General features: G+C 39.9%; 1 protein-coding gene across 2 annotated transcripts; it reads right to left on the reverse strand.

Moving 5' to 3' along the window:
- Positions 1 to 1,758: 1,758 nt before the first annotated feature.
- On the reverse strand, positions 1,759 to 22,784 carry HCFC2 (host cell factor C2). Of its 2 annotated transcripts, none has more exons than XM_053406348.1 (15): positions 22,575 to 22,784; positions 19,890 to 20,038; positions 18,497 to 18,657; positions 16,830 to 17,038; positions 15,375 to 15,459; positions 12,583 to 12,683; positions 11,318 to 11,506; positions 10,423 to 10,608; positions 9,706 to 9,755; positions 9,024 to 9,141; positions 7,287 to 7,357; positions 5,810 to 5,944; positions 4,330 to 4,515; positions 3,178 to 3,463; positions 1,759 to 2,133 (listed from the first exon to the last, which is right to left on the reverse strand). In XM_053406348.1, the coding sequence occupies exons 1-15, from the start codon at positions 22,738 to 22,740 to the stop codon at positions 2,108 to 2,110; spliced, it is 2,118 nt and encodes a 705-aa protein (XP_053262323.1). In that variant the 5' UTR covers positions 22,741 to 22,784; the 3' UTR covers positions 1,759 to 2,107. The 2 variants fall into 2 exon arrangements, with proteins under 2 accessions (XP_053262323.1, XP_053262325.1); XM_053406350.1 differs by lacking the exon at positions 22,575 to 22,784 and adding an exon at positions 21,896 to 22,481.
- Positions 22,785 to 23,664: the final 880 nt, after the last annotated feature.

A 23,664-nucleotide genomic window follows, 5' to 3' on the forward strand; every position in this document is an offset into this window, starting at 1 on the left:
GTTTACAAACACTAGAAAAATCTTTACAAAAATGAATATATTAAAATATTCTATACATTTTAAGTTACTGTAAACTGAAATAACTTGCCTAGCACTAAGATAACATGATGAATATGGAATATAAGCCAAAGGAGAACAGATCTGCATGAAGATCAAGATGGGGAGTGAGCAACTCCTGCTCCTATATCTTTTGCATTCGCTTGTGAGTCTTCAGGGCTGACTTGATTATGTGATGTCGCTTTGTCTAACCAATTGGTCAGTTCTTTGGAAGACTTGCCTTTGCCCTCTGGCATCTTTTCACCATGTCTCTGTTGTAAAGTACAAGCCATGTAATACACACAGAGTCTTAAAAGGCATTGAAGTGAGCGTAACAGGTCCAGCCTGAAATGGCAGCTGAAAGCAGCCCATCCTTGAAAAAGATGTCCACTCATCCCTCAGCTAGCCATCAGCTTAGGTGGAAGAATTCTTTTAATTCTTGCTTGGACGGAAGAATGCCAGGGGAACAGAGCACAAGATCTGCTGCCTCAGCGCTGAGACCAATGCTGAGCTCTTCAGAGACTTCTCCCATAAGAGGGCTTTTTTTCACCAGGAACTCAGTTACAGCACCTCTCCAATGGGTGCCACTGCCATTATAAGAGAACAAGGGAGGTGTTCATGGTGAATTCTGGCACCTCTTTTTCTAGAAAAATAGTACTGGTTGTCGTTTGCATCAGTAAATTTGAATACATGGGAAGAAGGAAATGCATGCTTGATTTTCAAACTGACAAACTCACTCCACTCATTCTCCACAAATTACGGAGAATCTCAGCATACCCTGCCAGACTTACGGATATTTATTTTATTTAAACACATAAAACCTTCCTATGCTTTTTTATTTTCTGGTATGGGTGCCTATACAAAGGTCGTGAAAGAAAGCAGTGTATTTGCAACAACCCCTGTGTTACTAAAGTGGTATAGGGGAAAAAGGGAGACAATTCACATTCATCTGAAAAAGCTTAACTGGTAAATTTTGATTCAATCTATCAGCATTAAACATATAAAGGCAATTGCTGTTATGTTTGCAAACCATATACTTTACTTTCAGCATCTCTAATGTGATATATTTACTGCCATCTTTGAACATGTTCTGTAATAGTTCTATGGACTCCAATCCACAAGGATGTGCAAATAACCAGTTTGGGGAAGCATTTCTTTCAGCTGCTCCCCAAATAAACCCCCAAACTGTATGTTAAGCTTCTCTGGGGGTTATGCTTCCAGACAAGTATTTATTGTGGGATTCTCATGCATGCAAGTTGTTGTTGTTGTTGTTTGCAGTGTCCACACAATGTTGTAGGCATCCAAGTGCTTGCCCATATCTCCCCCCTTTAAACCTTGATTTCCCCCTTTTCAAGGAAAATCCAATGAATTACAAAAATCCATTGCCAATAATCCGTTTGTGTTATCTGAATAGCCCATTTACAGTAGTAATTCCCCACCTGGAAGCACCGTAGGTTTGCCCTAAAAATAGTTCAAAGGGAATTCAACACAAGTTTGTGTGTTATTCTTTCAGATGGGCTTCTCTTTGAAAATGCCTCCCGTGCCAAATCACAAACTAGCTTTTTAAATTCTGCAAATTTTAAAATAAAACTGAGCATCTACGTCTAGGAACACAGGAAGCTGCTTTATCCTGAGTCTGACCATGAGTCTATCTAGCTCAATAATGTCTACACTGACTGACAGGGCTCTCCAGAGAGGAGTCTTTTCCAATTCTCTCTGCACTTGAGTCCTTTTTTTATGCAAGCAAATGCTCTGCTACTGAGCTACAGCCCTTCTATATCCATTGGAAGCTAATGCAACTGGGGATCTATGTGTTGGGAGCTATTGGAAGGAAGACTCTCCAAAAATCTAGATGCGTATCTAATCCTCTGAGTTATGAGCGTGGGACTCTAAAGTGACCTTACTAGATAAAGTGGTATGAAAAATGCAGCCACTGCAGGTGCAGTTCTGCAAAACTGCACAACGCTGATGCTGTGAAGTTAAGACAATATCAAATGAAATAACTGACGGAGTTACAAAACGCCATGAGAGCTAACAGCTATTTCACAACTTGCAGCACAATGTGCCATTTCTACTTTGAACTTGATGTTTTCGTTTCTGCAAAGGAAGAGGAAAAAGTTGCTTTAGATTTCCAGCATCCGGAACAGCCATGTTCAATCCGATACAGATAAACCACTTAATATCAGGAATACTTGAACTTAAAGTCTGGAATTACTACCCTGCAAATGCCAGCTTGCAATCATAACAAACAGTGAATCCCCATGAAAAGGAGATTCGTTTTCCATCTCCTAGCCCTGTGAAAGTCTTCTAGGGGCCAAAGCATTACGTGCAATGGTACAGTGACACCCCACATTTCATTTCTCTCTGTCGGGGTACACACTTCAAATCACTCCATGGGGCGTTTTTTTATTTTTACTGAAGACCACACTGCTATGTTAACTGTGGGTAAATATTTTTATACATATTTAGCCCAGTGCTTGCTTTCTTTCCCTTTCTCCCACAACCCCAGATCCTCATCTATAAGCAATCTCTAAGTTTTTTCTGCAGTGGCTCCCCTGTTGTGGAATGTTCTCCCCAGGAAGAGGGTAAATTATCTATCTATCTATCTATCTATCTATCTATCTATCTATCTTTGCACCATGCATGATTGTATGTATCTTTTATCACGTCCCCCCCATAGAGATCTTTCCTCTCAACTAACAAGTTTCCAACTCTTTAGTCCTTCCTCACAGAGGTGGTGTTCCAACACTCTGATCCTTTTGGCAGCTATTGGCTGCATCTCTTCCAGTGCCAAGACACTCAATTTAAGAAAGGCGACCAGAACTGTTGATAAACAGATGTCCCTACAAAGAGATGGGAGTTGGCTGCATAAAGTCAGAGAAGTGGCTTTTGGCCCTTCTGTTTTGCACATCTGCCCAATGAAACGCTGATGCAACCCACAACCCATATTGCGCAACCCACAACAGCCTGACTATGTTGAGCTAATCATTTGGACGAAGTGTCTCATGATTTCCAAATAGAAAATATATGCCAGTAGCTAATTTTGACTTGACAATTATACAAATGTATTACTAAAGAACAAGTTCCCCAAAAACAAACACCCTGAAAAGTCAGGGTGTCTGAATAAATCACCCCCTTTACCTTGGAGCCATCGAACTTGCGTGGCCGGTCCATATCCCCTTTCATTCTTGGCTGAAATCCTAAAAACTATGGCAGGTTTGGATGTGTGATCAACGTGGGCATTTGCAAGTTGGGCAGCAGTCACTGTACATGAGGTCTTAAGGCCACAATAGATTTTCATGAACATAAGCTGATGAGGATTTTCATTCAGCTGGGTGGTTCTTATAGCCAAGTAGGCAGAATATTCCAAGATATTTCCTGAAGGCGAAACTGGAGGTTCCCATGAAAGGTGAATACAATCTGCACTCTGAGGGGAAACGGGAAATTAATTTCACATTGTGTAGGTACTAGCATATAAAGTTTCATTAGTTAATCAATACAGAATAAGATTTATATTTCAGGTTTAATTTGGGAGAAGAGAGATTTTAGGGTACCCAGCCATTTGTGAACAGGGCTGTTTCCTTTAATTTCAGGTATGTGAAATCAGGTAGTGAGGGGGAAACACAGAGCACATGCTTTGATTCTGCACTCTGACCCTGGATAGGCAATTACGACTGCCCCAACCTAGGAGAATGGGCAATTAGTGTTTGTAATGCACAAAAAAGTGCTCCATATATATTTTCCTGAGTAATTCTCTAGTTATCCTCAATGGTAGAGCTATATTATAATACAAGCTTCTTTTCTTTAACCTGGTGCTCTCCAGATGTTTTATACTACAACTCCCATCAGCACTAGCCAGTATGGCTAAGCTGGCTGGGGCTGATAGGGAACAGGAGTCCAAAAGATCTGAAGGGCACTAAGTTTGGGAAAAATGTAATAATATATTACACAATACAGATACGGGGCTGAGGCAGAGACACAGCATCTTGCCTAAGGCCAACCAACGAGTTAATATGCCTGACCTGAAATTTAAATGAAGACTCCTTGCTCACAGCTCATGCTGACAGCCACAATACTAAACTGGATTAAGATTTTATGCATTCTGAGGTATAGTTCTGTGAGCCAGATTTCCTCCCCTGACTTTTGCTAATTTCAATTTCAAGTCTGCTTACTTTGCTCAGTGTACCTTATATTGCCATCACTGACTTTTACCAAGAACTGTGAGGACTAAGAGTGGCCTTTTTAGCTTTGCATGGAACAAACACACAAATCCGCATGACTATCATTTCTTACCTTGCTAATTTTGACAATGGAAGGTGCTCCAGGAAATCCTGGGATACAGGTCTTAAATTCGCTGACTTTACTGAATGGCCCTACGCCACAGCCGTTAATTGCCGCAACCCTGAACCTGTATAAAGTGCCTGGAGCAAGATCCTGTTTCTTAAGTAAACTGTTGTTTGGAATATCTGAATTATCTACCTAAGTTTTTAAAAAAGCATACAAAGACATATAAATTAAACATTAATTTGATCCATATTTCTTAAAATAATCTAAAGAAACTAGCATGCTATTCCTTTGCAGATGGTGAATCCTGAATGCCTGCTAGGTTCAGCTTCCTTGTACAAGAAGTCATTAGCAATATTAAAGATGTAAGGAGCACAGTTCAGGCAAATCTGAGTGCGTACAAAGCCCATTGATGTCAATGAAGCAACTGACCCCACCGCCACCCACCATGGCCCCCTCCACCTCTTTCCCCCGTTTCTTCCTAATGTAACACTAATGTGTCAACAAATGAAACCTGTAGAAAATGTAACTTGAAAAAAGAGACATTGCACAGACTTCTGTAAACCAAGAAATCTTTAATAAAAAATATATTAAAAATAGTAATAATAATGAAGCAACTGACCATATATTTAAACCTTTCCCATTGTGGTAAGTGAGATTCTAATGGGCTTAACTTTGGCTGTGCTTGCAGACAAATCTTTCTAGGAGATCCTAGGTGTTGGGGATCTTAAAGTAACTTAGGGGGCAGGAGGATGGGACTTGAAAACAGGTAACAATTGCGAGAATAAAACAGCAATAATGCAAAAGCCACAGGGCAATAGATATGAAATAAAAAAACACTGAACTATACAAAATCTAGGCTGATAGTTTATTGAGTGTGGGACTCTAAACTGATCCAACTAGATACCCAATGGATATTCAGTCTGCCTATTGAAACAGATTTTGAAATTCCTATGAAATCAACATTTTACTCTATATTATATTGAGGTTTTCGTTTTTATTTTACGTATCTTACATGCTGCTTTGTAGAGCATGGTTCTCAAAAAGCAGATTAAACAAAGACATAAATGTGTTGGAGCCGGGGGGTGAAAAGCCAGCTGGCTTGGCCCCAGCTGGAGCATCTCCCCTCTCAGCCTTGCTGCTCCGGAGATCCATCGACCTCTGCTCCGACATGCGTCTGTGACTCAAGCTGCAGTGCATACTTGAGCACACATTAGCAGCAGGTGTAAACTACTCAACAGATGAAGCTTGAGGTGTGGATACAATACTAAACTACGCATTTATTATACATAAATCATGCCAGCAATCTGTGCTGGAATGTAAACAGACATGTGACATGTAACAATCCACATGTCTGCAACAAAAGGTGGCATGGAATTCCCAACAAAATGAATACTAGACACTAAGAAAAATAATAAAAATGTTCAAACAGGGGAGAAAGTCATGTTAGAATATGTTAGAATACGTAGGTAAAGAAATTAACAGTTACCTTGCTGGAAATTATGGCCTTTTCTTCCTGCAACAAATAGAACTGGTTCACTAGAGCACTGTTGCTTTGAAAAATGCCAACATCATACCACCTTCGTTCTTGTTTTCTTGCATTCTGCTTTGGTGGTGAAGTTTTCTGTGGTTTGGAGAACAAGTTTCATTAGAGTATGGATGGTCTGCACAACAAGAAATTGCATCTGCCCCCTTCTCTCCAAAAGTTGCTCTTCTGCTACATGAGTTGCCTAAAGCAGAATTTCTCCAGACCTACAGGGCAAGACTTGACTCCATAATTGCCTTGTTCAGCTACAGTTTACTGACAGCATTCTTGCACTATCATCTGCAGAGGGCAGTGTTTCTAGAAAGACACTGAAATGACCAAGAGTTATGCAAAATAATTTTTTGAGATTTTAGAATAAAAGCATGTGTTCAGTTAAAAACACTTCTGACTTTCAATTTTGATGGCTAGTAAAAAATTACTCATTTGCTCTCTTCCATGGATTCTGCTGGCTGGACTACTATAAACATTTTTTAAAATCCCATTTCCTTGCATATATTTTTCAAAATTGGAAGCCATCATTTGTTAAGCTACTTCACAAACAAGGGAATGTCCTTGCTGATATTTACCACTTGTTACCAACTTCAGCTAGTTTGCCAACTACACCCATTAATGGACAGGGATAGCTTGTCTACAGTGATCCATGTATTGGTAACCTTGAGAATGGATTACTGCAATACACTATAACTGGGGTTGCCCTTTAAGACTGGTTCAGAAACTGCAGTTCAAGGGAGCACCATTCATTGTGTATGTAACATCTGTCTTGAACAAACTGCATTGAGTACCCATTTGCTATCAAGCCAGGTTTAAGGTTCTACTGTTAGTTTATAAGTCCTAAACAACTTGGGACCATGCTACCCAAGGGAACACCATCTCCCTTGTAGAGCTACTTGCACACTGAGATCAGCAGACTGAGGCCCACTTGCTGGTACCACAATCTTTTAAAAGAAGAGGGACTTTACAGTGGTAGCACCTACCATATGGAACAGCCTTCCTACAGCATGTACCTTCCATGTTTGCAACACAGGTGAAAAACTTCCTCATTTACCCAGCTGCTCCCCCCCCCCTTGCAATATTGGCTGTTATTTTTGACTGCACATGCAACCACCTATTGAAGATACTAAATATCTTACAGTAATTGCTGGAATTGGTTGTAAAATGATTTTCATATGGTTTTATTGTTTATGTTATGTTTTAATTGCCTTATAAATAATAAAATTGTTGCTGTTGCTTAACTCTTTTTCATTTCAGTAGGGTTTATGCAGAAGACACTTCCAGAGGGCTGAATCAGGAATGGAGGGATGGTGGTGTGCATCCTGTTGGGCTGTATATTTAAAATCATGATGTCCAGCTTATGTGAACAAGTGCAACACGCCAGTGTGATACTGGCAATATCCTTTATTTTAAAATTTCATGTACTTACAGGCAATTGTATAGCTGAATCATTTGGACTAACAGAAGCAACACTTGTCGGGGGAACAGCAATCTCTTTAACTAGAAAAAATGATATTAAGAACTATTATTAATTCAGGGAAAACACTTCATCAAATAAAGCTTTCAGCAGCTGTTGTTCAAATGTATTTCAAAAAGAAAGCTTCAATCCTATTTTGTGTGATGCACACATAGCTTAATGATGACTTTCAATTTAGGAAACCGTAAAACTACCCGGTATCAATAGCAACTACAGTGGTACCTCGGTTTACGAATTTAATCTGTTCCGGAAGTCCGTTCTTAAACCGAAACCGTTCTTAAACCGAGACGTGCTTTCCCTAATGAGGACTCCCGCTGCCAGTGCCCTTCCTCCGTCCGGATTCCCTTCTTAGACCGAGGTAAAGTTCTCAAATCAGTACAGTACTTCTGGTTTTGCGGAGTTTGTAAACTGAATCGTTCGTAAACAGGACTGTTCTTAAACCGAGGTACCACTGTATATATAATTATACAGAGAGTATCTAACTATGCAGAATGGAAGGAACAGGTATGATGGTTTGGAATTAATATATATTACTGAGTGCATGGCTGCCTCACTCTGTCTAATAGTAAGACCATGCCTGGCAGGCCTTGCACATGGGCCCAATGATACATATTACAGTTTATCTCCTTTTTTAAAATGCTGGTTTTTTAAATTACACCAAGAAGAACTTGCAATACAGCTCTGGCAGGAGTTCTCGGGAGAAAAGATGCTGTTCAGGAACTGACAAGATAAGCAAGCTCTACTGCATACCATGTCAAAGCCATTTATTCCAGCCAGATTTTAATAACTCAGTTCCTATCAAGATCACTGACATTTTCTCATATTATCTAGCAAAAGTATAGAGCGATAAACAGAAACTTTTGTTTTTGAACCTGCTTCCCGTGTGTGGAAATGTCTCTTATTGCCTGAACTGACAGGCTATTTTACTTCTCACAGCTATGGAAAACCCAACTGCATCCTCCAAAAGAGCATTTGCCCTTGTATAAGGACTATTTTCTCTCAACTTTAGTTGACCTTCATTTATTAAACTGAGCATGTGTTCTTGTCCTGCTTATATCATCAAGTGCATCTCACAGTATTGGCCTGAATATAAGCTGCACTTTCCCCCCAAATTTTGACCGTGAAAAGTTAAAGTACAGGTTATATTCATGACCTTGCGGTATGCAGCAAACAGCGCCAGAAGCGTGGCAAAGTGGCGCCTGCCCCGCTCATATTCCCCCATCCTCTCCTCCAAGGCCAGGAAGGGAGAGAGCGGGGAAGGGGAAAGGCCATTGGCAGCGCGGCACAGTTCCTCCCCCCCCTTCCCGCCCACAGTACGCAGCCAGGAGCAGCAAGGAAGAGAGCAGCTTATATTCGGGTATTTTTTCGTTTTTTCTTTGCCCCCCTTCAATTTTAAAGGTGCAGCTTATATTTGGGCCAATACAGTATGCTTCCATGTATATTGAAAGGTGGTACAGAAGCAGCTCTTAGGAAGCGCAACCAAGACAGTGGCCCCAGGCGTGGAGCTTCTGGGACGTCACAGCAGGTACCACCACTATTACATCCGATGGAAGGCAAGAGGCAGGAGGGCAGATTTTGGCGTCGCACAGGGTGCCACTGAAATTTGAGACACCGAGGTCCATCACTGGGTGGCATATAAATGAAATAAATGAATAATAAAATATAACCTGCCCCATAGGTTCTTCTTACCTAAAGTGCTAGCAGGCAAACATAAAGAGGTGCTGGACTCTTTGGAAGCGGAATGGTTTTTCTCTGCATTTTCAGGTTCCGGGCCCTTTACTTTAGTTTCTGAAATTGAAATTTGCACCTACACATAGAAGAACAGTTACAGCAATTATTTGATAATAATTATATTTCACTAGGCTCTCACAGCATAGCCCTCAATTCCAAGGGAGCCCTTCAATACTATGTATCTCACTTATTGCATCTAAGACACAATCAAAAGTCTTCCTTGGACAGAAAGAGCAACTTTGGCAGAAATCTCAATTTATGCATCTCTGCTGCACACTTCAATTAGTCTGTGCCTCACCTGCTGGAAGCAGCAGTGTGCGGGGAGAACTCTATCAAACATTCTGTTGCTCCCCACACTAGAAGGACAGCTCTTTGATTTGTGTAGTAATGAATCAGTGCATTGAGTCAATGTTGCTTCCATTTCAGCCCCTGCACAAGTTAAATGATGTGGCCTAGCAGACTCCCAAGAAGGGACAGGGAACCTTTTCCAGCTCAAGGGACACATTCCCTTCTGGGTAACCTTTGGGGATGCCAGTGGCAAACAGTAGGCTAGCTTCTATGCACACACACACATCCATTGTCCATCCAGGCAAGGAAGAGTAATTATTCTTATTTATAGCCCTCACAAGTAAATACTTACGTTGTTTGGGACTTTATTGAGAGTTTGGCTGTGAAGATCCAGCTTGATTCCTGAAGGAAGGATGATATTCATTAATTTTAGGCTTTGCTGGAGAAAAGAACCATCTTTCATGTAAATGTAAGCATGACCAACAGCAGAATCTTACATAAAGCTTTTAGCTGCTCTGAGGGCTATTATTCCATTTCGGTTATCACATAAACACAGTTTCAGTCCTCATCAATGTCAGAAAGACAAGAATTTCCTCTACGATCAAAACCTCCATTTCTCATAACAACATATTCGAAAGTGAAACATATAATGTAAGTCAGGAGTCGTCAGCTCAGTGCCTAAAGGATATTGTATTATTTTCCCCCACCCTTGATTTTTTTCCCCTTTGAAGGAAACATAGTGCAGACTCTTCCTTCACATTTATAAGGTATAAGGAACATTAAGAATCAGCATTCTCTACTTGCTCCCATACCTGACTGAAACTATGGAAGTAACAGGATTAGTCAGATTCCTGCTCTGACATGAAATGACACAAGACAAGGCAAGGGTGACATGGTGATCAGTTACCCCATCCTCTCCACGAAGTGCATTTGGGGCTATAGCGGGGGGAAATGACTTTACTTTCACATTGCTTCAAAAATTAACACAATTCATGCCTTTGAAAGAATAGCCTTGCAGCTAGATTGCACCTATTATTTATAAATGATTTTTAAAGATGGACTATCTTACCTTGCACGCTTGGTGATGGAGCTTCGGATGCCATGTTAATAGGTATTTCAGCTGTAACAGGTGATGGCATCACCAAATTTAATTGAAGAAGATAACCTTCAACAGTAGGAACTTCATCCCATTTAACTTGGAATGAATTAGTAGTAGCTCTGATCAGCTGTACTTGTGATGGTGCTGGTGGTTTCTCTTAAAGGAGAATAGTGAGCTCCAGTTACCAATAGGATGCAGTGTTTTAGAACAGGCTATGATTTCTCAACAAAATAGTTATCTATGATACCAAAAAAGCCTATGTCCCAACAAGTTATTAAGCAAAGCCAAGAAATATAATGCTGCAACTGTTTCTATCTGTAAGCCCAACCATAACCGTCTTTTTGTCAATAAAACACACTGTTAAGATTGCATGTGCCTCATTAAAACTGGTAGGACTGAACAAACTGAAGAAATCCAGGGATATTAGGATTTTAGCCACATCATGGCTTTGTCTATCAGCCTACAGACCTTTCTTTCTTAGGGCTGGGTCCTCCCTTTGGGAAGTATATGCACAAATGAAAATTGCAGAACAAATGGCACAGGTTCCTTACCCAAGTAATAAGCAATTAACCACCTATCAAGCACTCCAGTCCACAGACAGCCACCAGGTTGCCTACAATTTACTTGTGTGAGAAAAGAAACCTTTGGTCACAGCCAGCCTTACAGAATCTGGGTTGGAGAATTGATAATGTTATGTTTAAATCAATCCTAAATGTGGACTTCCAGAATAAGGATGATCCTTACAAATTTCAGTTGCACAATAACAGTGTTTTTGAAAGTTTTGAAAAACCAAATGCATGTAACACTCAAACAAGCTATAACAACCATCTGTAATGTTACTGAAAAGCATTAAGCGGGTACTCACCAGTATCTAGATACCAAAGATCCTTGCAGCAAACCTGATTGTTCCAAGCTTTTCTGTATCCATCTCTGCCACTCCATATATACAGACGAGTGCCAACTATGACGCCACAGTGGCCAGCCCTTGGGCCTGGCAACAGGTTATTTTTGTCTTCCTGGCAATCTCCTATCAGACCTATCCATTCTGTGGTATCTAAGTAAATAAAACAGACAATCAAAATCAGTGTCCAAAGATAGGATTTTTTTAAATCTTAAATTATTTTACTGATGCACAACATCACGTAAAATTAGCAATCTATAAAACGGATATGAGCAGATATAAAAATTCAAAGACAAATCTCTGCAGATAAGTTTTTTTTAAGAATATGCAAATTAGTCAATTTCTTTTTTGTAAATTTTGAATCTTAGCTTGTCAGCCTTAGATCAAGGAATCTATTTGGCTGATTTTTGTTTGTATCAAATGTATCTTTCATTGGATAGAGACTGGGATGTAGAAGAAATGTTGTGTTCCTGGCTGGTTGTGTATAACAAAACCAAGTAGGCTATCATTTATTATAAAGAAATAGACTGAAGTGCAATCATTGGTCTAAAACTGATTCCAGCTTCAAATATTTTGCTTCTTCCTGTTGAAACCTGAACATTTACTTGATTGCCAGAGGAGACAGAGGATATGGCAGAATCCCCACTATGCATGGTGCCACAAGATACACTGGCAAATGGAACTGTTCTACTAGCAAAGCTACATCCGTGAAACTGCTGAAACACGGTGGTGTTGTGGAAAAGGAGCACATGCGCCATATCCTATATCCATCAATCAACAGCCACATTCCTGGCAATGGCACAAACACCAACCATGGCACAAGGAATTTCACTGCCATTGATGTCAAGTGTGTTCCTAATTTGTTCCCTGGTTGTTGTTACACCCCAATTAAAGAGCACTGGTGAAATTTACAAAGATGCTGCAATGGCTTGCCATTTTTCCTCCACACTTGTATGTTTTGGTTGTGCATTTCCCCCCTTCCCATTTTGGCTCAGCATGTGTAGCAGAGGGAAATCTTTTTTGAAGTCAAGGGCAGCATTTCTTCAAGGACTATTGAAAGCTAGGATTTTTCCCCCCTCAAGGGCCATATAAGCGGCCAGCACTCAACTGGCCAGGACCACCACTTTTCCTCTCTCCCTCTGCCCATTTGCAGCAGTGTATCCCACCCCCGGAATATTTGGTATAGAGGACTGCTCTGTAAATTAACAACAAATGCAAAGTATACTAACCTAAGTTTAGGTAAGAAAATGAGCCAGTACATTTCCATTCATCTTGAGAAGACACATTATCATCTGTGCTCTGTGGAACCCATCCACCAAAAATGTACATTCTGCAAATATAAGGGTGTTGTGGGAAGAGACAAGCTAATTTATTTTCTAAAGCTTTTTTTCTATATTAAGAACATAATAAGAGCCTGCTTGATGAGAAAAGTGATCCACCTAGGCCAGCATCCTGTGTTCACAGTGGCCAACCAGATGGCTATGGGAAGCCCTCAGGCAGAACCCAAACACAAGAGCATTCTGCCCTCTTGCAGTTTTCAATAACCAGTATTCAGAAGCACACTCCCTCCAACCACTATATTAATTTCTCAGAAAAAAAATTAAACAAAAAAGCTGTGTTTCCTTTGCATTTACTAATTAGAACTTGACTCCCCTGCCACCTCCTTCCCCCATGCCACACATAATTAAAAAACTATAGTTAACATAGGATCCCTATAATTAGTTTTCAAAATTAAAATAGCAGTTGTTAACTATCAAAATTATCCGTCTTCTTACAAAACACAATCTGAAAACTGTTTCAGGAACAGCATGTAGCTACAGACAATAATTTATCACATGGTTGACCATTTTGGGGTACATTTAATGAGTTTTGGAAACTGGAAAGCCAATCCTGTTTAACAAATGGAAATAATGTACTGCAATGAAAAGATATGGTAACGTTTCTCTCAGCAGATAGCTGGAAGTTACATACACTGTCTTCCCACATGTTTATATCGCAAGAAGCAACCACAAGTAAAGAGCTGTTTGTAGCTATCTATTATCAAGCACTTGAATGTTTCACAAAATACAGTCCCACATAACAAAACCATTAAGTACCTTTAACCAATCTGTTGGGTTATCTGTTGCAAAATGGAGTGGGGGGTATAGGATTAGTAAGTAAAGTAAAAGGACCCCTGGACTGTTAAATCCAGTCAAAGGTGACTATGGGGTGCAGCACTCATCTCGCTTTTCAGGCCGAGGTACCTGGCATTTGTCCACAGACAGCTTTCCAGGTCATGTGGCCAGCATGATTAAATTGCTTCTGGTGCAATTGTGGCTCCAATCTGCTGGAACGCTCTGTCACAAGAGACTAGGGCCCTGCGGGACTTGACATCTTTCCGCAGGGCCTGCAAGACAGAGCTGTTCCACCAGGCCTTTGGTCAGGGCACAGCCTGACTCCCTCCTTTGGCAATCTTCACAGAACTTTAGCCTAATGGTTGCCATCAATTTGAGTTGAATTAATTTTAATGAAATGATTTTAGAATGTTGTATTATTTTATTGTTGTTAGCTGCCCTGAGCTCGGCTTCGGCTGGGGAGGGTGGGATATAAATAAAAAAATATTTTTTATTTTTATTATTATTATTATTATTATTAACAGAGCACCGTGGTGAGTGCCAGAGAGCATGGAAATGCCTTTTACCTTCCTGCCACAGTGGTATCTACTTGCACTGGTGTGCTTTTGAACTGCTAGGTTGGCAGAAGCTGGGACAGAGAAATAGGAACTCATATAACATGACAAAATGCAGGGACTCTGTGAATGGCATGAGAGAAACTGTAGCAATACTGAAATGAAAGGGATGTAGAACTAATCAATCCCTTGCATAGAAACATACAAATGAGTGTGAGTGTGTGAGTGAGTGTGTGAGTGTGTGTGTGTTATAAAGATGCTCAATTCTGCCCATCAAAGGAGACATAAGCATAAGCGTCTCACAGTTTACTTATGCTAGATTTTTATTAATCTAGTAAGATTTATTTGCAGTAGTAGAAAACCTATGGCCTTCCAGATCTTCCTAAGTTCCAACTCCCATCAACCTCAGCCAGCATGGCTAATCATAGGAGGGATCATAGGAGTTGGAGTCCTGTCCAACATCTGGAAGACCAGGTTTTTGAACTTTGGTTTAGAGACATATGTCCCTGTCTTGCTCTAAACAGAAGCCCTAGGAAAATATAAAATCTAACATATAGTAAGTGATGTGGTAGGAAAGTCAGAATCCTACCCTTTCTGTTATTGGACTGCTCTGATGTTTACATTTTGAATGTCATGCATACATAAGTGGCAGATCATATGGTTCAAGCAGTTAGAGGCCTACACATGATAGGGCAGGCCTACACATGATAGGGAGCTGGCACAACCCCAATCTCCCATGCTGAATTGGATCAAATATCTAAATACAGCTGTGGCAGCGTTAAAATTGCATTAATAGCCCCTGAAACAACCAAACATATCAAGTTCTTATCTACAACAGGCCTTAATTTCTACACATCTCAAACTTTTATTTCAGCTAATAAAGAGCAGCTTCCAGAAATGTCATTTATTAGCGTTGACGTTTTAAGATATTTTTTTCTAGTGACATTGTGATTCATCACAGAATTATTTTTTAATGCAGTCACTTATACTATGCTCAATTCAAGGCAAGTCTTCTCTGTTAAGCTACAATACTGCAGCTCTCACTATTAATGGAAGGGGTTGCCTTTCCCCATCCCCCCACAAAAGATGTTAACTTCAGGTAATTTAATGCAGAGAGTTAAATGTTCCCAAATAAAACAGTGAAAAGTTTCCAGGCATTCAGCAAAATGCAAGCAATATGTTTCAATTTCCACAGTTAAGTCTTTCAGCCTGTAGCAGAGCTTTTCAAAAAGCACTTCACAGTTTGCACTTCACAGAGAAGGACACAGGCAGGATCCCTAAATACAAACACTACAGTAACAGTCTCCTACTAAGTGTACCTTTCTATAGGTGAGCTTTTAACAACAGACATACTTGTTTCCTATTACATTGGCTGTATGGAGACTACGGGGAAGTGGCACAGTCCCTTTAATTTCTGGTTTCGACCAAGTCATTGTTTCTATTAAGAAAAACGGAAGGGGGACAGAGAAAAAGAATATTTTTGTTTATTTATTTCATAAAATGTATACACCTCAAAGCACTTTACAAAGAGAATCAAACAATAAAATTATCAGTAAAAACATTTAAAAGCAACTATTTAAAATATTTTTTTAAAAAAAACAGAATGGAGTAACAACAGATAAAAACATACATCAACATTCTATATGTCTAGGTAGACTTGTCTAAACAAAAATGTTATTAGCAGTTATTACCAAAAAGAATACAGAAGGGTTTACTTTCTTGAAAATTTATGAACTATACCCCAACAAACCATCATTCATCTTTTAGATTTCAGGAAACACTGTATAAAAGCTAAGCATAAACAGTTTTGAGAAAGATCAGAGAAGCCTTTTGGAATATATGAATGCAGGTACTAGAGGTTATTTATAAAATATGTGAATTGTAGATATATCAAGTAAAGTATTTGTAGCTACTTGATAATATAACATTTTAAATTATGAAATTTCCTCTCAATTTCAGGTGTTACAGAAATCTGTAATCTCCCACAGACTTTCCAGGGCTGGTGCTCACTTGCTCCCAAGTAATTTTTATGGAGAGTGACAGCAAAACAAACAAAATATTGTTAATTTTGCACTGCCTCATCACCTCTCAAAAAGGATCTACAGGAACAGGCTCTATTGACTTTTATAGACCTCCTGCTCATGTAAATCTTTCCAAAATATGAGGACCGCACTTGGGGGTGATATGTCTGTGCCATCCAGATTCTGCCTACAATTCTGGAGTAATGAACCTGGTTCCAAGCACCGTTTTTGCAAGGACAGCAATAGTTTTAGGACAAAGATTTACAACCTCCATCAAAACGTCAATTAAAACTACTTCGTTTTTAATTATACAGGTTCGTGAACAAGGATTTTAAAATGCACTGCATGGACTCTCCATTACCAGATAAGCACTGAATATTTTATCACATTCTTGACAAACAAATGCAGCTTCCGTTGCTGCAATGTGTCAGAACATACTACAAATTGAGCTAAAAAGGGCGTTTTTTCACACCTTTTATAAGTTATTGCCTAAAATATTCAGTTTCAATGCAGTCAATTGCAGTTTGGGGGGAAAATGGTATCACACATATGGACTCGACAAAGACCCAGGACTAGCTAGAGCTCCTTGTTCAGAATATACATTACAGCAAACTTGGATGTGTTGCTCTGCACTGTGTGAAACAGCCCTAAGGCAAAGTCAAGGCAGTCACAGTCCCACAGCTGCTTCCCAGCACTGCAATTAAAGTTGCAAACCCTTCGCAACAAATCAGTTTTCAGCATGTAAAAATACAACAAAACTTCACACTTGTAACTTCACTGTACTCACCTATGTCAAGCTCCCAAAGGTCATTAAGTCGACAGCCAGACATCCCTCCAAAAATAAACATCTTTGGGTTTCCCGAGTCTTTTCTACAGTATATAACAGCTGTGTGGGATTCTCGGGGTGAAGGCAGCACTCCTTTGGTCACTGGAATGCTCCAGCCCATGACACCTGAACCATGCTGTAGCTCCAGTTCATAGAAATCATTTAAATATCTAGATACATTAAAAAGAACAAACGAAAGGGTCACTGACCTCTTTATGAAACTACTGCAAGGAAACTAGCCTATCAATACGGTTTTACAACATTGCCCACTAACAAAACTGCATGTGTTTTTGCAGAGCTGGCTAAATTTGAGAAAGAACAAAAGAGGGATTACATTACTTTGGAATTCTCTTTTCCTGTAGACTTGCCAAAGCTAGTCTGTGGGTTGCGTCCAACTCGGTATAGATATACTAAAAGCAATGGCATTGCTAGTCATCACTAATGTAAGACCATTGATTTCAGTGGGCCGACACAGAATGTGATACAACACTATCTACCTTCCTGAAGTATTATTCTTATTTAGGTTGCCTTAAATAAGTCTAACCAACCAGGGTGGATTTGATTTAAATCAAATCAATTTAAATCACTAGTCAGTAAGGCTAGATTTAAATCATTTTTTTACAGAAAGACTCATTCTTACTGGTATAATCTTAATATTTACAACCATATGAAGTTTTCATTTTTGGAATAATAAATTTTCAGTAGTTTTTACAGTTATATAAAAAATTACTGATTTGATTATACTATTATAAATACATAGACAGATAATTATGAAATTATGGTGAGGTTTAATAAGTTAACTATTTATATTTGGACAACTTTTCTGCTGTACATTATTGGAAGGAGAAAAATAATCATTTCCGTAATGATCATTTAAACAATTTATTTAACTAAAACAATAACATTATAGCATATATATCCATGTTTGTTAACTGATGTGGTTAAACATTTGGGGGGGGGGAAACCTTAGACTGAGTTTTAGCATACATGAAAAACTTAAAACAAATCCTTATTTCCTGATGAATAGCTTTTGGACTATAATGTAACTTAAATAGAAGACTATTATTTTTCCTCCAAAAAATTTTATTTTAAAAATCCAATTTAAATAAAAAAAATCATTTATTTTTATCCACCCTGTAACCAACTAACTTCCAAACTGAAGTACATACAAAGATGCTACAACTTAGAACTACTAAAGAGAAACTAATACTTCTTGAGATTATACTGATTACAGTTTGAAGAGTTTCTATAGCATCAAAGTTTTTATTTGATTAATGCAACCATCCAAAGTCACTATCACACCATTCTTTTTTATAAAACTTTTCAGTAACAAAGTTTCAACTTAAAAAGTTCTTAATACTAACTGTCAAACTAGCATTCTTTGTTTTGTTTTTGAATGGCAAACATACATTAATAATCCAAAGTCCTAGACGTTAGGGTGCTCAAATTTCAATAAGTGGTTGCTAAGCTTCCTCTTCAATGCACAGACTCCCCTTTTAACATCCTTCAGGTATGCTATATTCTAATCACTATTGCTATAGAACTGTTTCTCTCCTTTTAAACTGTTCAAATATTAGAAGTCCCAAACAAAGAATTCCAAACATTCTGTTCCAGTTTCATCAGCGTACCTGGGAATGTTATTGTTCGTGTCTTCACTTTCATTTGCCAACCCACCAAATAAGTAGCACCTGTTGCCGTACAGGGAAAAGCTGTGGCCAAGGCGAGGGCAAGGTGGCAAGCCTGTTGATGGGTGCTGAGGTTTCATTTTTTTCCACAGCCATCGACTTGCCTTGAAAACAGAACAGGAGCATGTTAACTTACATCTGCTCATAAGTCACACTTAGTGGCTTAGAGGTCAAAAAAATGCTTGCGGAAAGGGACAGTCTCAATCCCCCTCCACCTGGAGTCTCCTGAAGAGGCTGTCAAGCGGATCAGGTTGTGCAGAATTCTTCAGTTAAAGAGACATGGAGACAAAAATCCTTTCCCACTTAAAACTTTCTTACCAAGGTTATCTTATCTTTAACAGAGGAATCATCATATTTTGATATTCTAGTTCACTCATTAACAAAGTAAAATATGTATACAAATTCATGACAGAATAACCTCCAGTTAATACATTTTATCAATTTCTCCCGATCTACATAAGCAAATGGAGAAGCCTGCTCCCTTTTCCAGTGATCTAAGATTTTGCTTATTTTATCGTCAGTAGAATTGTGAACGGGGGCTTTCTCAGTGGTGGTGTCCAGCTTATGGATCTTCCCTAGAGGTGCTTGCCTAACAGCAACTTAACAATGTCTTCAGGACAAGACAAACCTAATTTTTGTTTACCAGACATACGCTGGAGGTTAAACTACATGAAAATCACTTACCGTTTCATGGTTTTGCTTTTGTTATGATTACTTATTGTTATAAAAATGTTTTAAATAATTAACAGTATAATCCTTTACATTTCTACTTAGAGGTAAGTCCCATTGAGTTGAATGAGACTTACTCCAAGGTAAATGGTGCAGGATAAACACTTGGCAATGGCTGCTTCACATGAAGTGCCAGATCGAGACTTGCTATTGGGAGCATCATATAGCGTGTACCAGTTGTCAAGAATATGTTCTTAAGCACTATGTGTCCGTTTTTAGCATAGGCAAAACAGGTACCTGCTAAAAGCATAAGATAGGTGCAGTGCAATCCTATACTTCAATGGAACTAAGTCCCATTTTGCTCAATGGAACTGAGCAAACATTTATAGGATTATGCTATAAATTACCCTATGATTCTCTTGGGACTCAGTTATACAGCTGCAAATAAAACATTTTAAGTGTGTTTTAAGTGCAATATACAAAGTGACACTAGATGGCGATGGTAAGCCTTACAGAAAATTCAATGTATTTTTAAAAATGCTTTTTCTAAAAAGCATTTTCAGAACTGTTTTTATATGTGTGAAGATTCCACCTTGGTATTAGTTACATGTAACAGGTTGCATTTGTTTCTTCTCAACTAGAGAAGTGATCTTAGGCAACACCATACCTGTAATTCATATAGGTCATTACTATATCTTCCATATTCAACCATTCCTCCAAATACTAGTATTCTGGTACCATCACAGACAAAACCATGGGCTGCACAGCCTGGTGGGATATCTCCTCTAACAGCAGGAAGAAACCATTGGTTTGTAGCTAGATCAAAACACACAGAAAATAACATTTTTGTAAATAGAGTAGATAGCTTGAGGTCTGAAGCTTGATACAGTATTTTTATTCTGAACAAGAAACCAAAAGGTAGATTTAAATATTAAATATCACAATTAAGAAGCTTCACTGTTTATCAAAGGGAACTGATGCTACATTACTTAACACTTTAACTGGGTGTTTTAGATTCTGTATTTTCAAATAAAAGTTTAACTCTTCCTTGTCTAGAAAGTCTGAATGATAGCATAACTGAATATTCCTTACTTTCCACCTAAGGGAAAAAAAGATAATTCAGAAAGCGGAAGATCTAGAAGACTTAAAGTAAGAATACCAATCAGTAAGATGTATTTTCTTACCTAAGTCAGCTATCTTGGGCCAAACACATACAGGCTGATAAACAAATCACAAAAAGGTTTGTAGTCAGATAAAGAGGGTTAGGAGAAATCTTAAGAGCACCTCATTATCCTCATGTTATCTCCTCCTTGTAGGTATTTCTGCTTTGAACACTATTTCGAGCATCAGGAGAAGGGGGAAATAGTCAGTTACATTAAATCAATAACAAAACTGAAAAACATCCTATTCCTGCCTCATCTGATTCCACTTTCCTTTTCCTAAATATTCATAGTTTTCATATACAGGCCAATTATCTTCACCATAAGGGAAAAAAGATGCCACTGCTCATTTGCAGATGTTAGCTCACAGCAGATTTTAAACATCACATTATCTCGGGCCAAATATGAATACAAACAAAACAAACTTAACTCAAGTCCAGTATCCTCACTTGTGCCTAAGCACACACTTTTTTCATAGACAGACAACTCCAAACCTTTCACTTTTTAATATATTCAACTCCAGCAAAATCCCCTTTCTGCTCTCTCAGCACAAGCATCCACTTCATATCCAGCCAATACATACCCCAAACAGACAGCTGGACCATCACAACCCACACTTTGTGTAGCTTTATCCTCCACCTGTTCACTGGCCTAAGGAGACATCCAGAAAGCTTGGTACCCCATTCCTCAGTTTGAAAAACACCACCACAGCATAACTTTCCACACCTTACTATATATGCACACCATCTCCACAGGGTGCACAAACTTCATCCTCACATCAGACTCCACATAACAAGCTCCTAATGCAGCCTCAAATACATGCACATACCCCTTTCAGATACAACACTTTGCCACATCCACGTTGTTTTATAATGCCTTGCTGTACATTTATATAATATTTTTATTTGTCCCCTCTCCCCACAAACCTGGTCAGTTTTTGTTGAAAAGGCAGCTTGCCTGCCCTACAGAAATAGTACACGGCCCTTTGGCGATGAAAGTGGAGTGTTTTGCAGAACTCCCACACTTTTGAAAGCAAGCTTAGCAATGAATGCTAACTGTTTGGAAACATTTGGCAGGGCTCCATCATGCTTTTTTATATTATTCCACTTCTCAACACTGTATTCAGCCATATATTATTCTCTTTGCACCTACCTCACCTATCCTTTCTCATCTGCAGCCTTACAAAAACCCTTTCTCTCACACACCTTTCGTGTCCAACTCTTCGTGACCCCATGGACCAGAGCACGCCAGGTAAACCTTCAACCACCGTAAACCTTCCCACTATGATGATCTGACATCTGATCAGCACTGCCCCGACCGCACACTAAGCTATAGGACAGAAATAACTCCATCCCTGGTGGTAGGACGGTATATTAAAAGGGCAAAGCTGGCAAAGGAGGAAAAGTTAAAAAGAAGCACGCCCTCGATTTCCTTTGTCAGCAACTCCCTTATTAACAAATGTCCTTCCACCTAACACAACACAGGCAAGTCAGGTAAAGTCATAGAAACATACACCCAGCCTCTCTCTTCATCCATCTTCCTCTCTCTTCATCCAGCCCCGGCGACACTTTCCCAAAGCTGAAAAGCTCAGCTCCTGCTGCATCCGAGAGGGCGAACAAAGGATGCCTCACATTTATTTTGATTTCTACCCCGCCCTCCCAACGGCCGACCAGCGCTCCCCCAACGGCCTCTCAAACTGAACATGAAAGAGACGAAACAAAACAGGAGAACAGCCAGGGTTGCCCCGAATCAAGCCGCCTCAGCCTTGCTCCTTTTCCTTCTGGGGACCATCCACGGGGATGCCCTTGAGCGCGGCGGGGCTGCAAATGCCACGGGGGGGGGGCGCTACACGGCAGGCACCGGCAGCACCTGGGCCAGGAAGATGTCGCCCTTGCCGTCGTCGTGGTGGCGGCTTAAGCTTTCGGGGCGGCAGGAAAGGCTTGTTGGGGCGAGAGGCTCTCTCTGCCCCGCCGCTAAGATGCCGCCGCGCTCTCCTCTGGGGCAAATCCTCTCAGACAAGACACACCCCACACGAGCCCTCTTCGGGGCGACGGCCGCCCTCACGAAAGCGGCGCCAGGTGCCTCGCGAGTCCGGATACCTGAAACAACCACTCGCCCGCCCGCCCGCCCGCCTGCTTTTCCCTCAGTCTCTCTCTCTCACTCACTCCCCCCGCTTCCCGCACACCCCGTACCGGTGTTGTACACGTGCAGCTCGTCGGCAATGCCTTCGTTGCCTCCGCCGAAGATGATGACCAGCTCTCGGATGGCCACGGCGCGGTGCCCGTGCCGGGATCGGGGCACCGGCCCCGTGAAGGAAGAAACCCGCCTCCAGTTGAGGGCAGCGGCGCCCGCCGCCATCTTGTCCCCCCGCTACCCACAATGCGCCGCGGCGAGGTCCGAAGCGGCCGCTGGGGACGAGGAGTTAGCGGATGGGAAAAAGGCGGGAGGCGGAGTGGGCGGGGGGGGGAGGCCCGCTCGAGGAAATAAATAATTATGATTATTTATAAATAATTATGATTATGAGGAGGATTCAGTGTTAATATGAGAGAGTGATATTATGACTGATATAATATTGCAAGTTGCAACAGTAGCAGCAATATACTGTATATCGGTTTTGTTAACGCGGGTGTTTCTTTGGTCACTCGATTAGAACCGCATTTAATTAATGCTATTATATCGCGTTAAGAGTACGTTGGTATGTTTAGTTATTTGATTTTCTGCTTTAAATGTAAACTCTTATGAAACTGCGGGTTATTCAGTGAACCATTTCCATTCTTTTATATGAAAAGTTTGTTATCTTGATTGCTTAATTAAATCAAATGAGCAAATTAATTCAGTTAAACGAGCAAATTAAATGAATTTGGATATGCAATCGATATTAAAAAATAAATTTAAGAAACCACAGAAAGAGGGCGAAGGAAGTCAGACTTTGAAATGTTAAATTGATTGTAAAACTAATGAAATGTATCAACTTGAAAAGTATAAATAAAACTTAAAAAAAGATTTATAACTGTAATGCTTCATTTTCATTCGGGTTATTATCACTGTTATGAATTTGTTGTCGATAATAATAATCACTTATTTGTGCACAGTTTTATCTGTTGCACCAAGAGGACTTCTCATTTCTCCCTTTAGGGTTATCACCTTTCTTTGGGGGGGCACAATACCCCAACCTCAAGGCCCTTACTCATTTAATTACCTCTCCCCCTCAAGAGAACCAATGTGATTTTTAAAAACTTTTAAAAGCTCTTAACCCTTGCTTTTGAAATGAGGTAAAACTAA

This window comes from Podarcis raffonei, chromosome 10, assembly GCF_027172205.1.
Source record: "Podarcis raffonei isolate rPodRaf1 chromosome 10, rPodRaf1.pri, whole genome shotgun sequence".
Taxonomy (NCBI): Eukaryota; Metazoa; Chordata; class Lepidosauria; order Squamata; family Lacertidae; genus Podarcis; species Podarcis raffonei.

Excerpts from the sequence above, each read along its gene's own strand:
- HCFC2 (XM_053406348.1), bottom strand. The coding sequence starts at position 22,740 with ATGGCGGCGGGCGCCGCTGCCCTCAACTGGAGGCGGGTTTCTTCCTTC. Across the intron at positions 17,039-18,496 it reads ACGAACAATAACATTCCCAG|ATATTTAAATGATTTCTATG; the intron begins GTACGCTGATGA and ends TAATGTATCTAG. Across the intron at positions 7,358-9,023 it reads TTTGCCTGCTAGCACTTTAG|TTAAAGAGATTGCTGTTCCC; the intron begins GTAAGAAGAACC and ends CATTTTTTCTAG.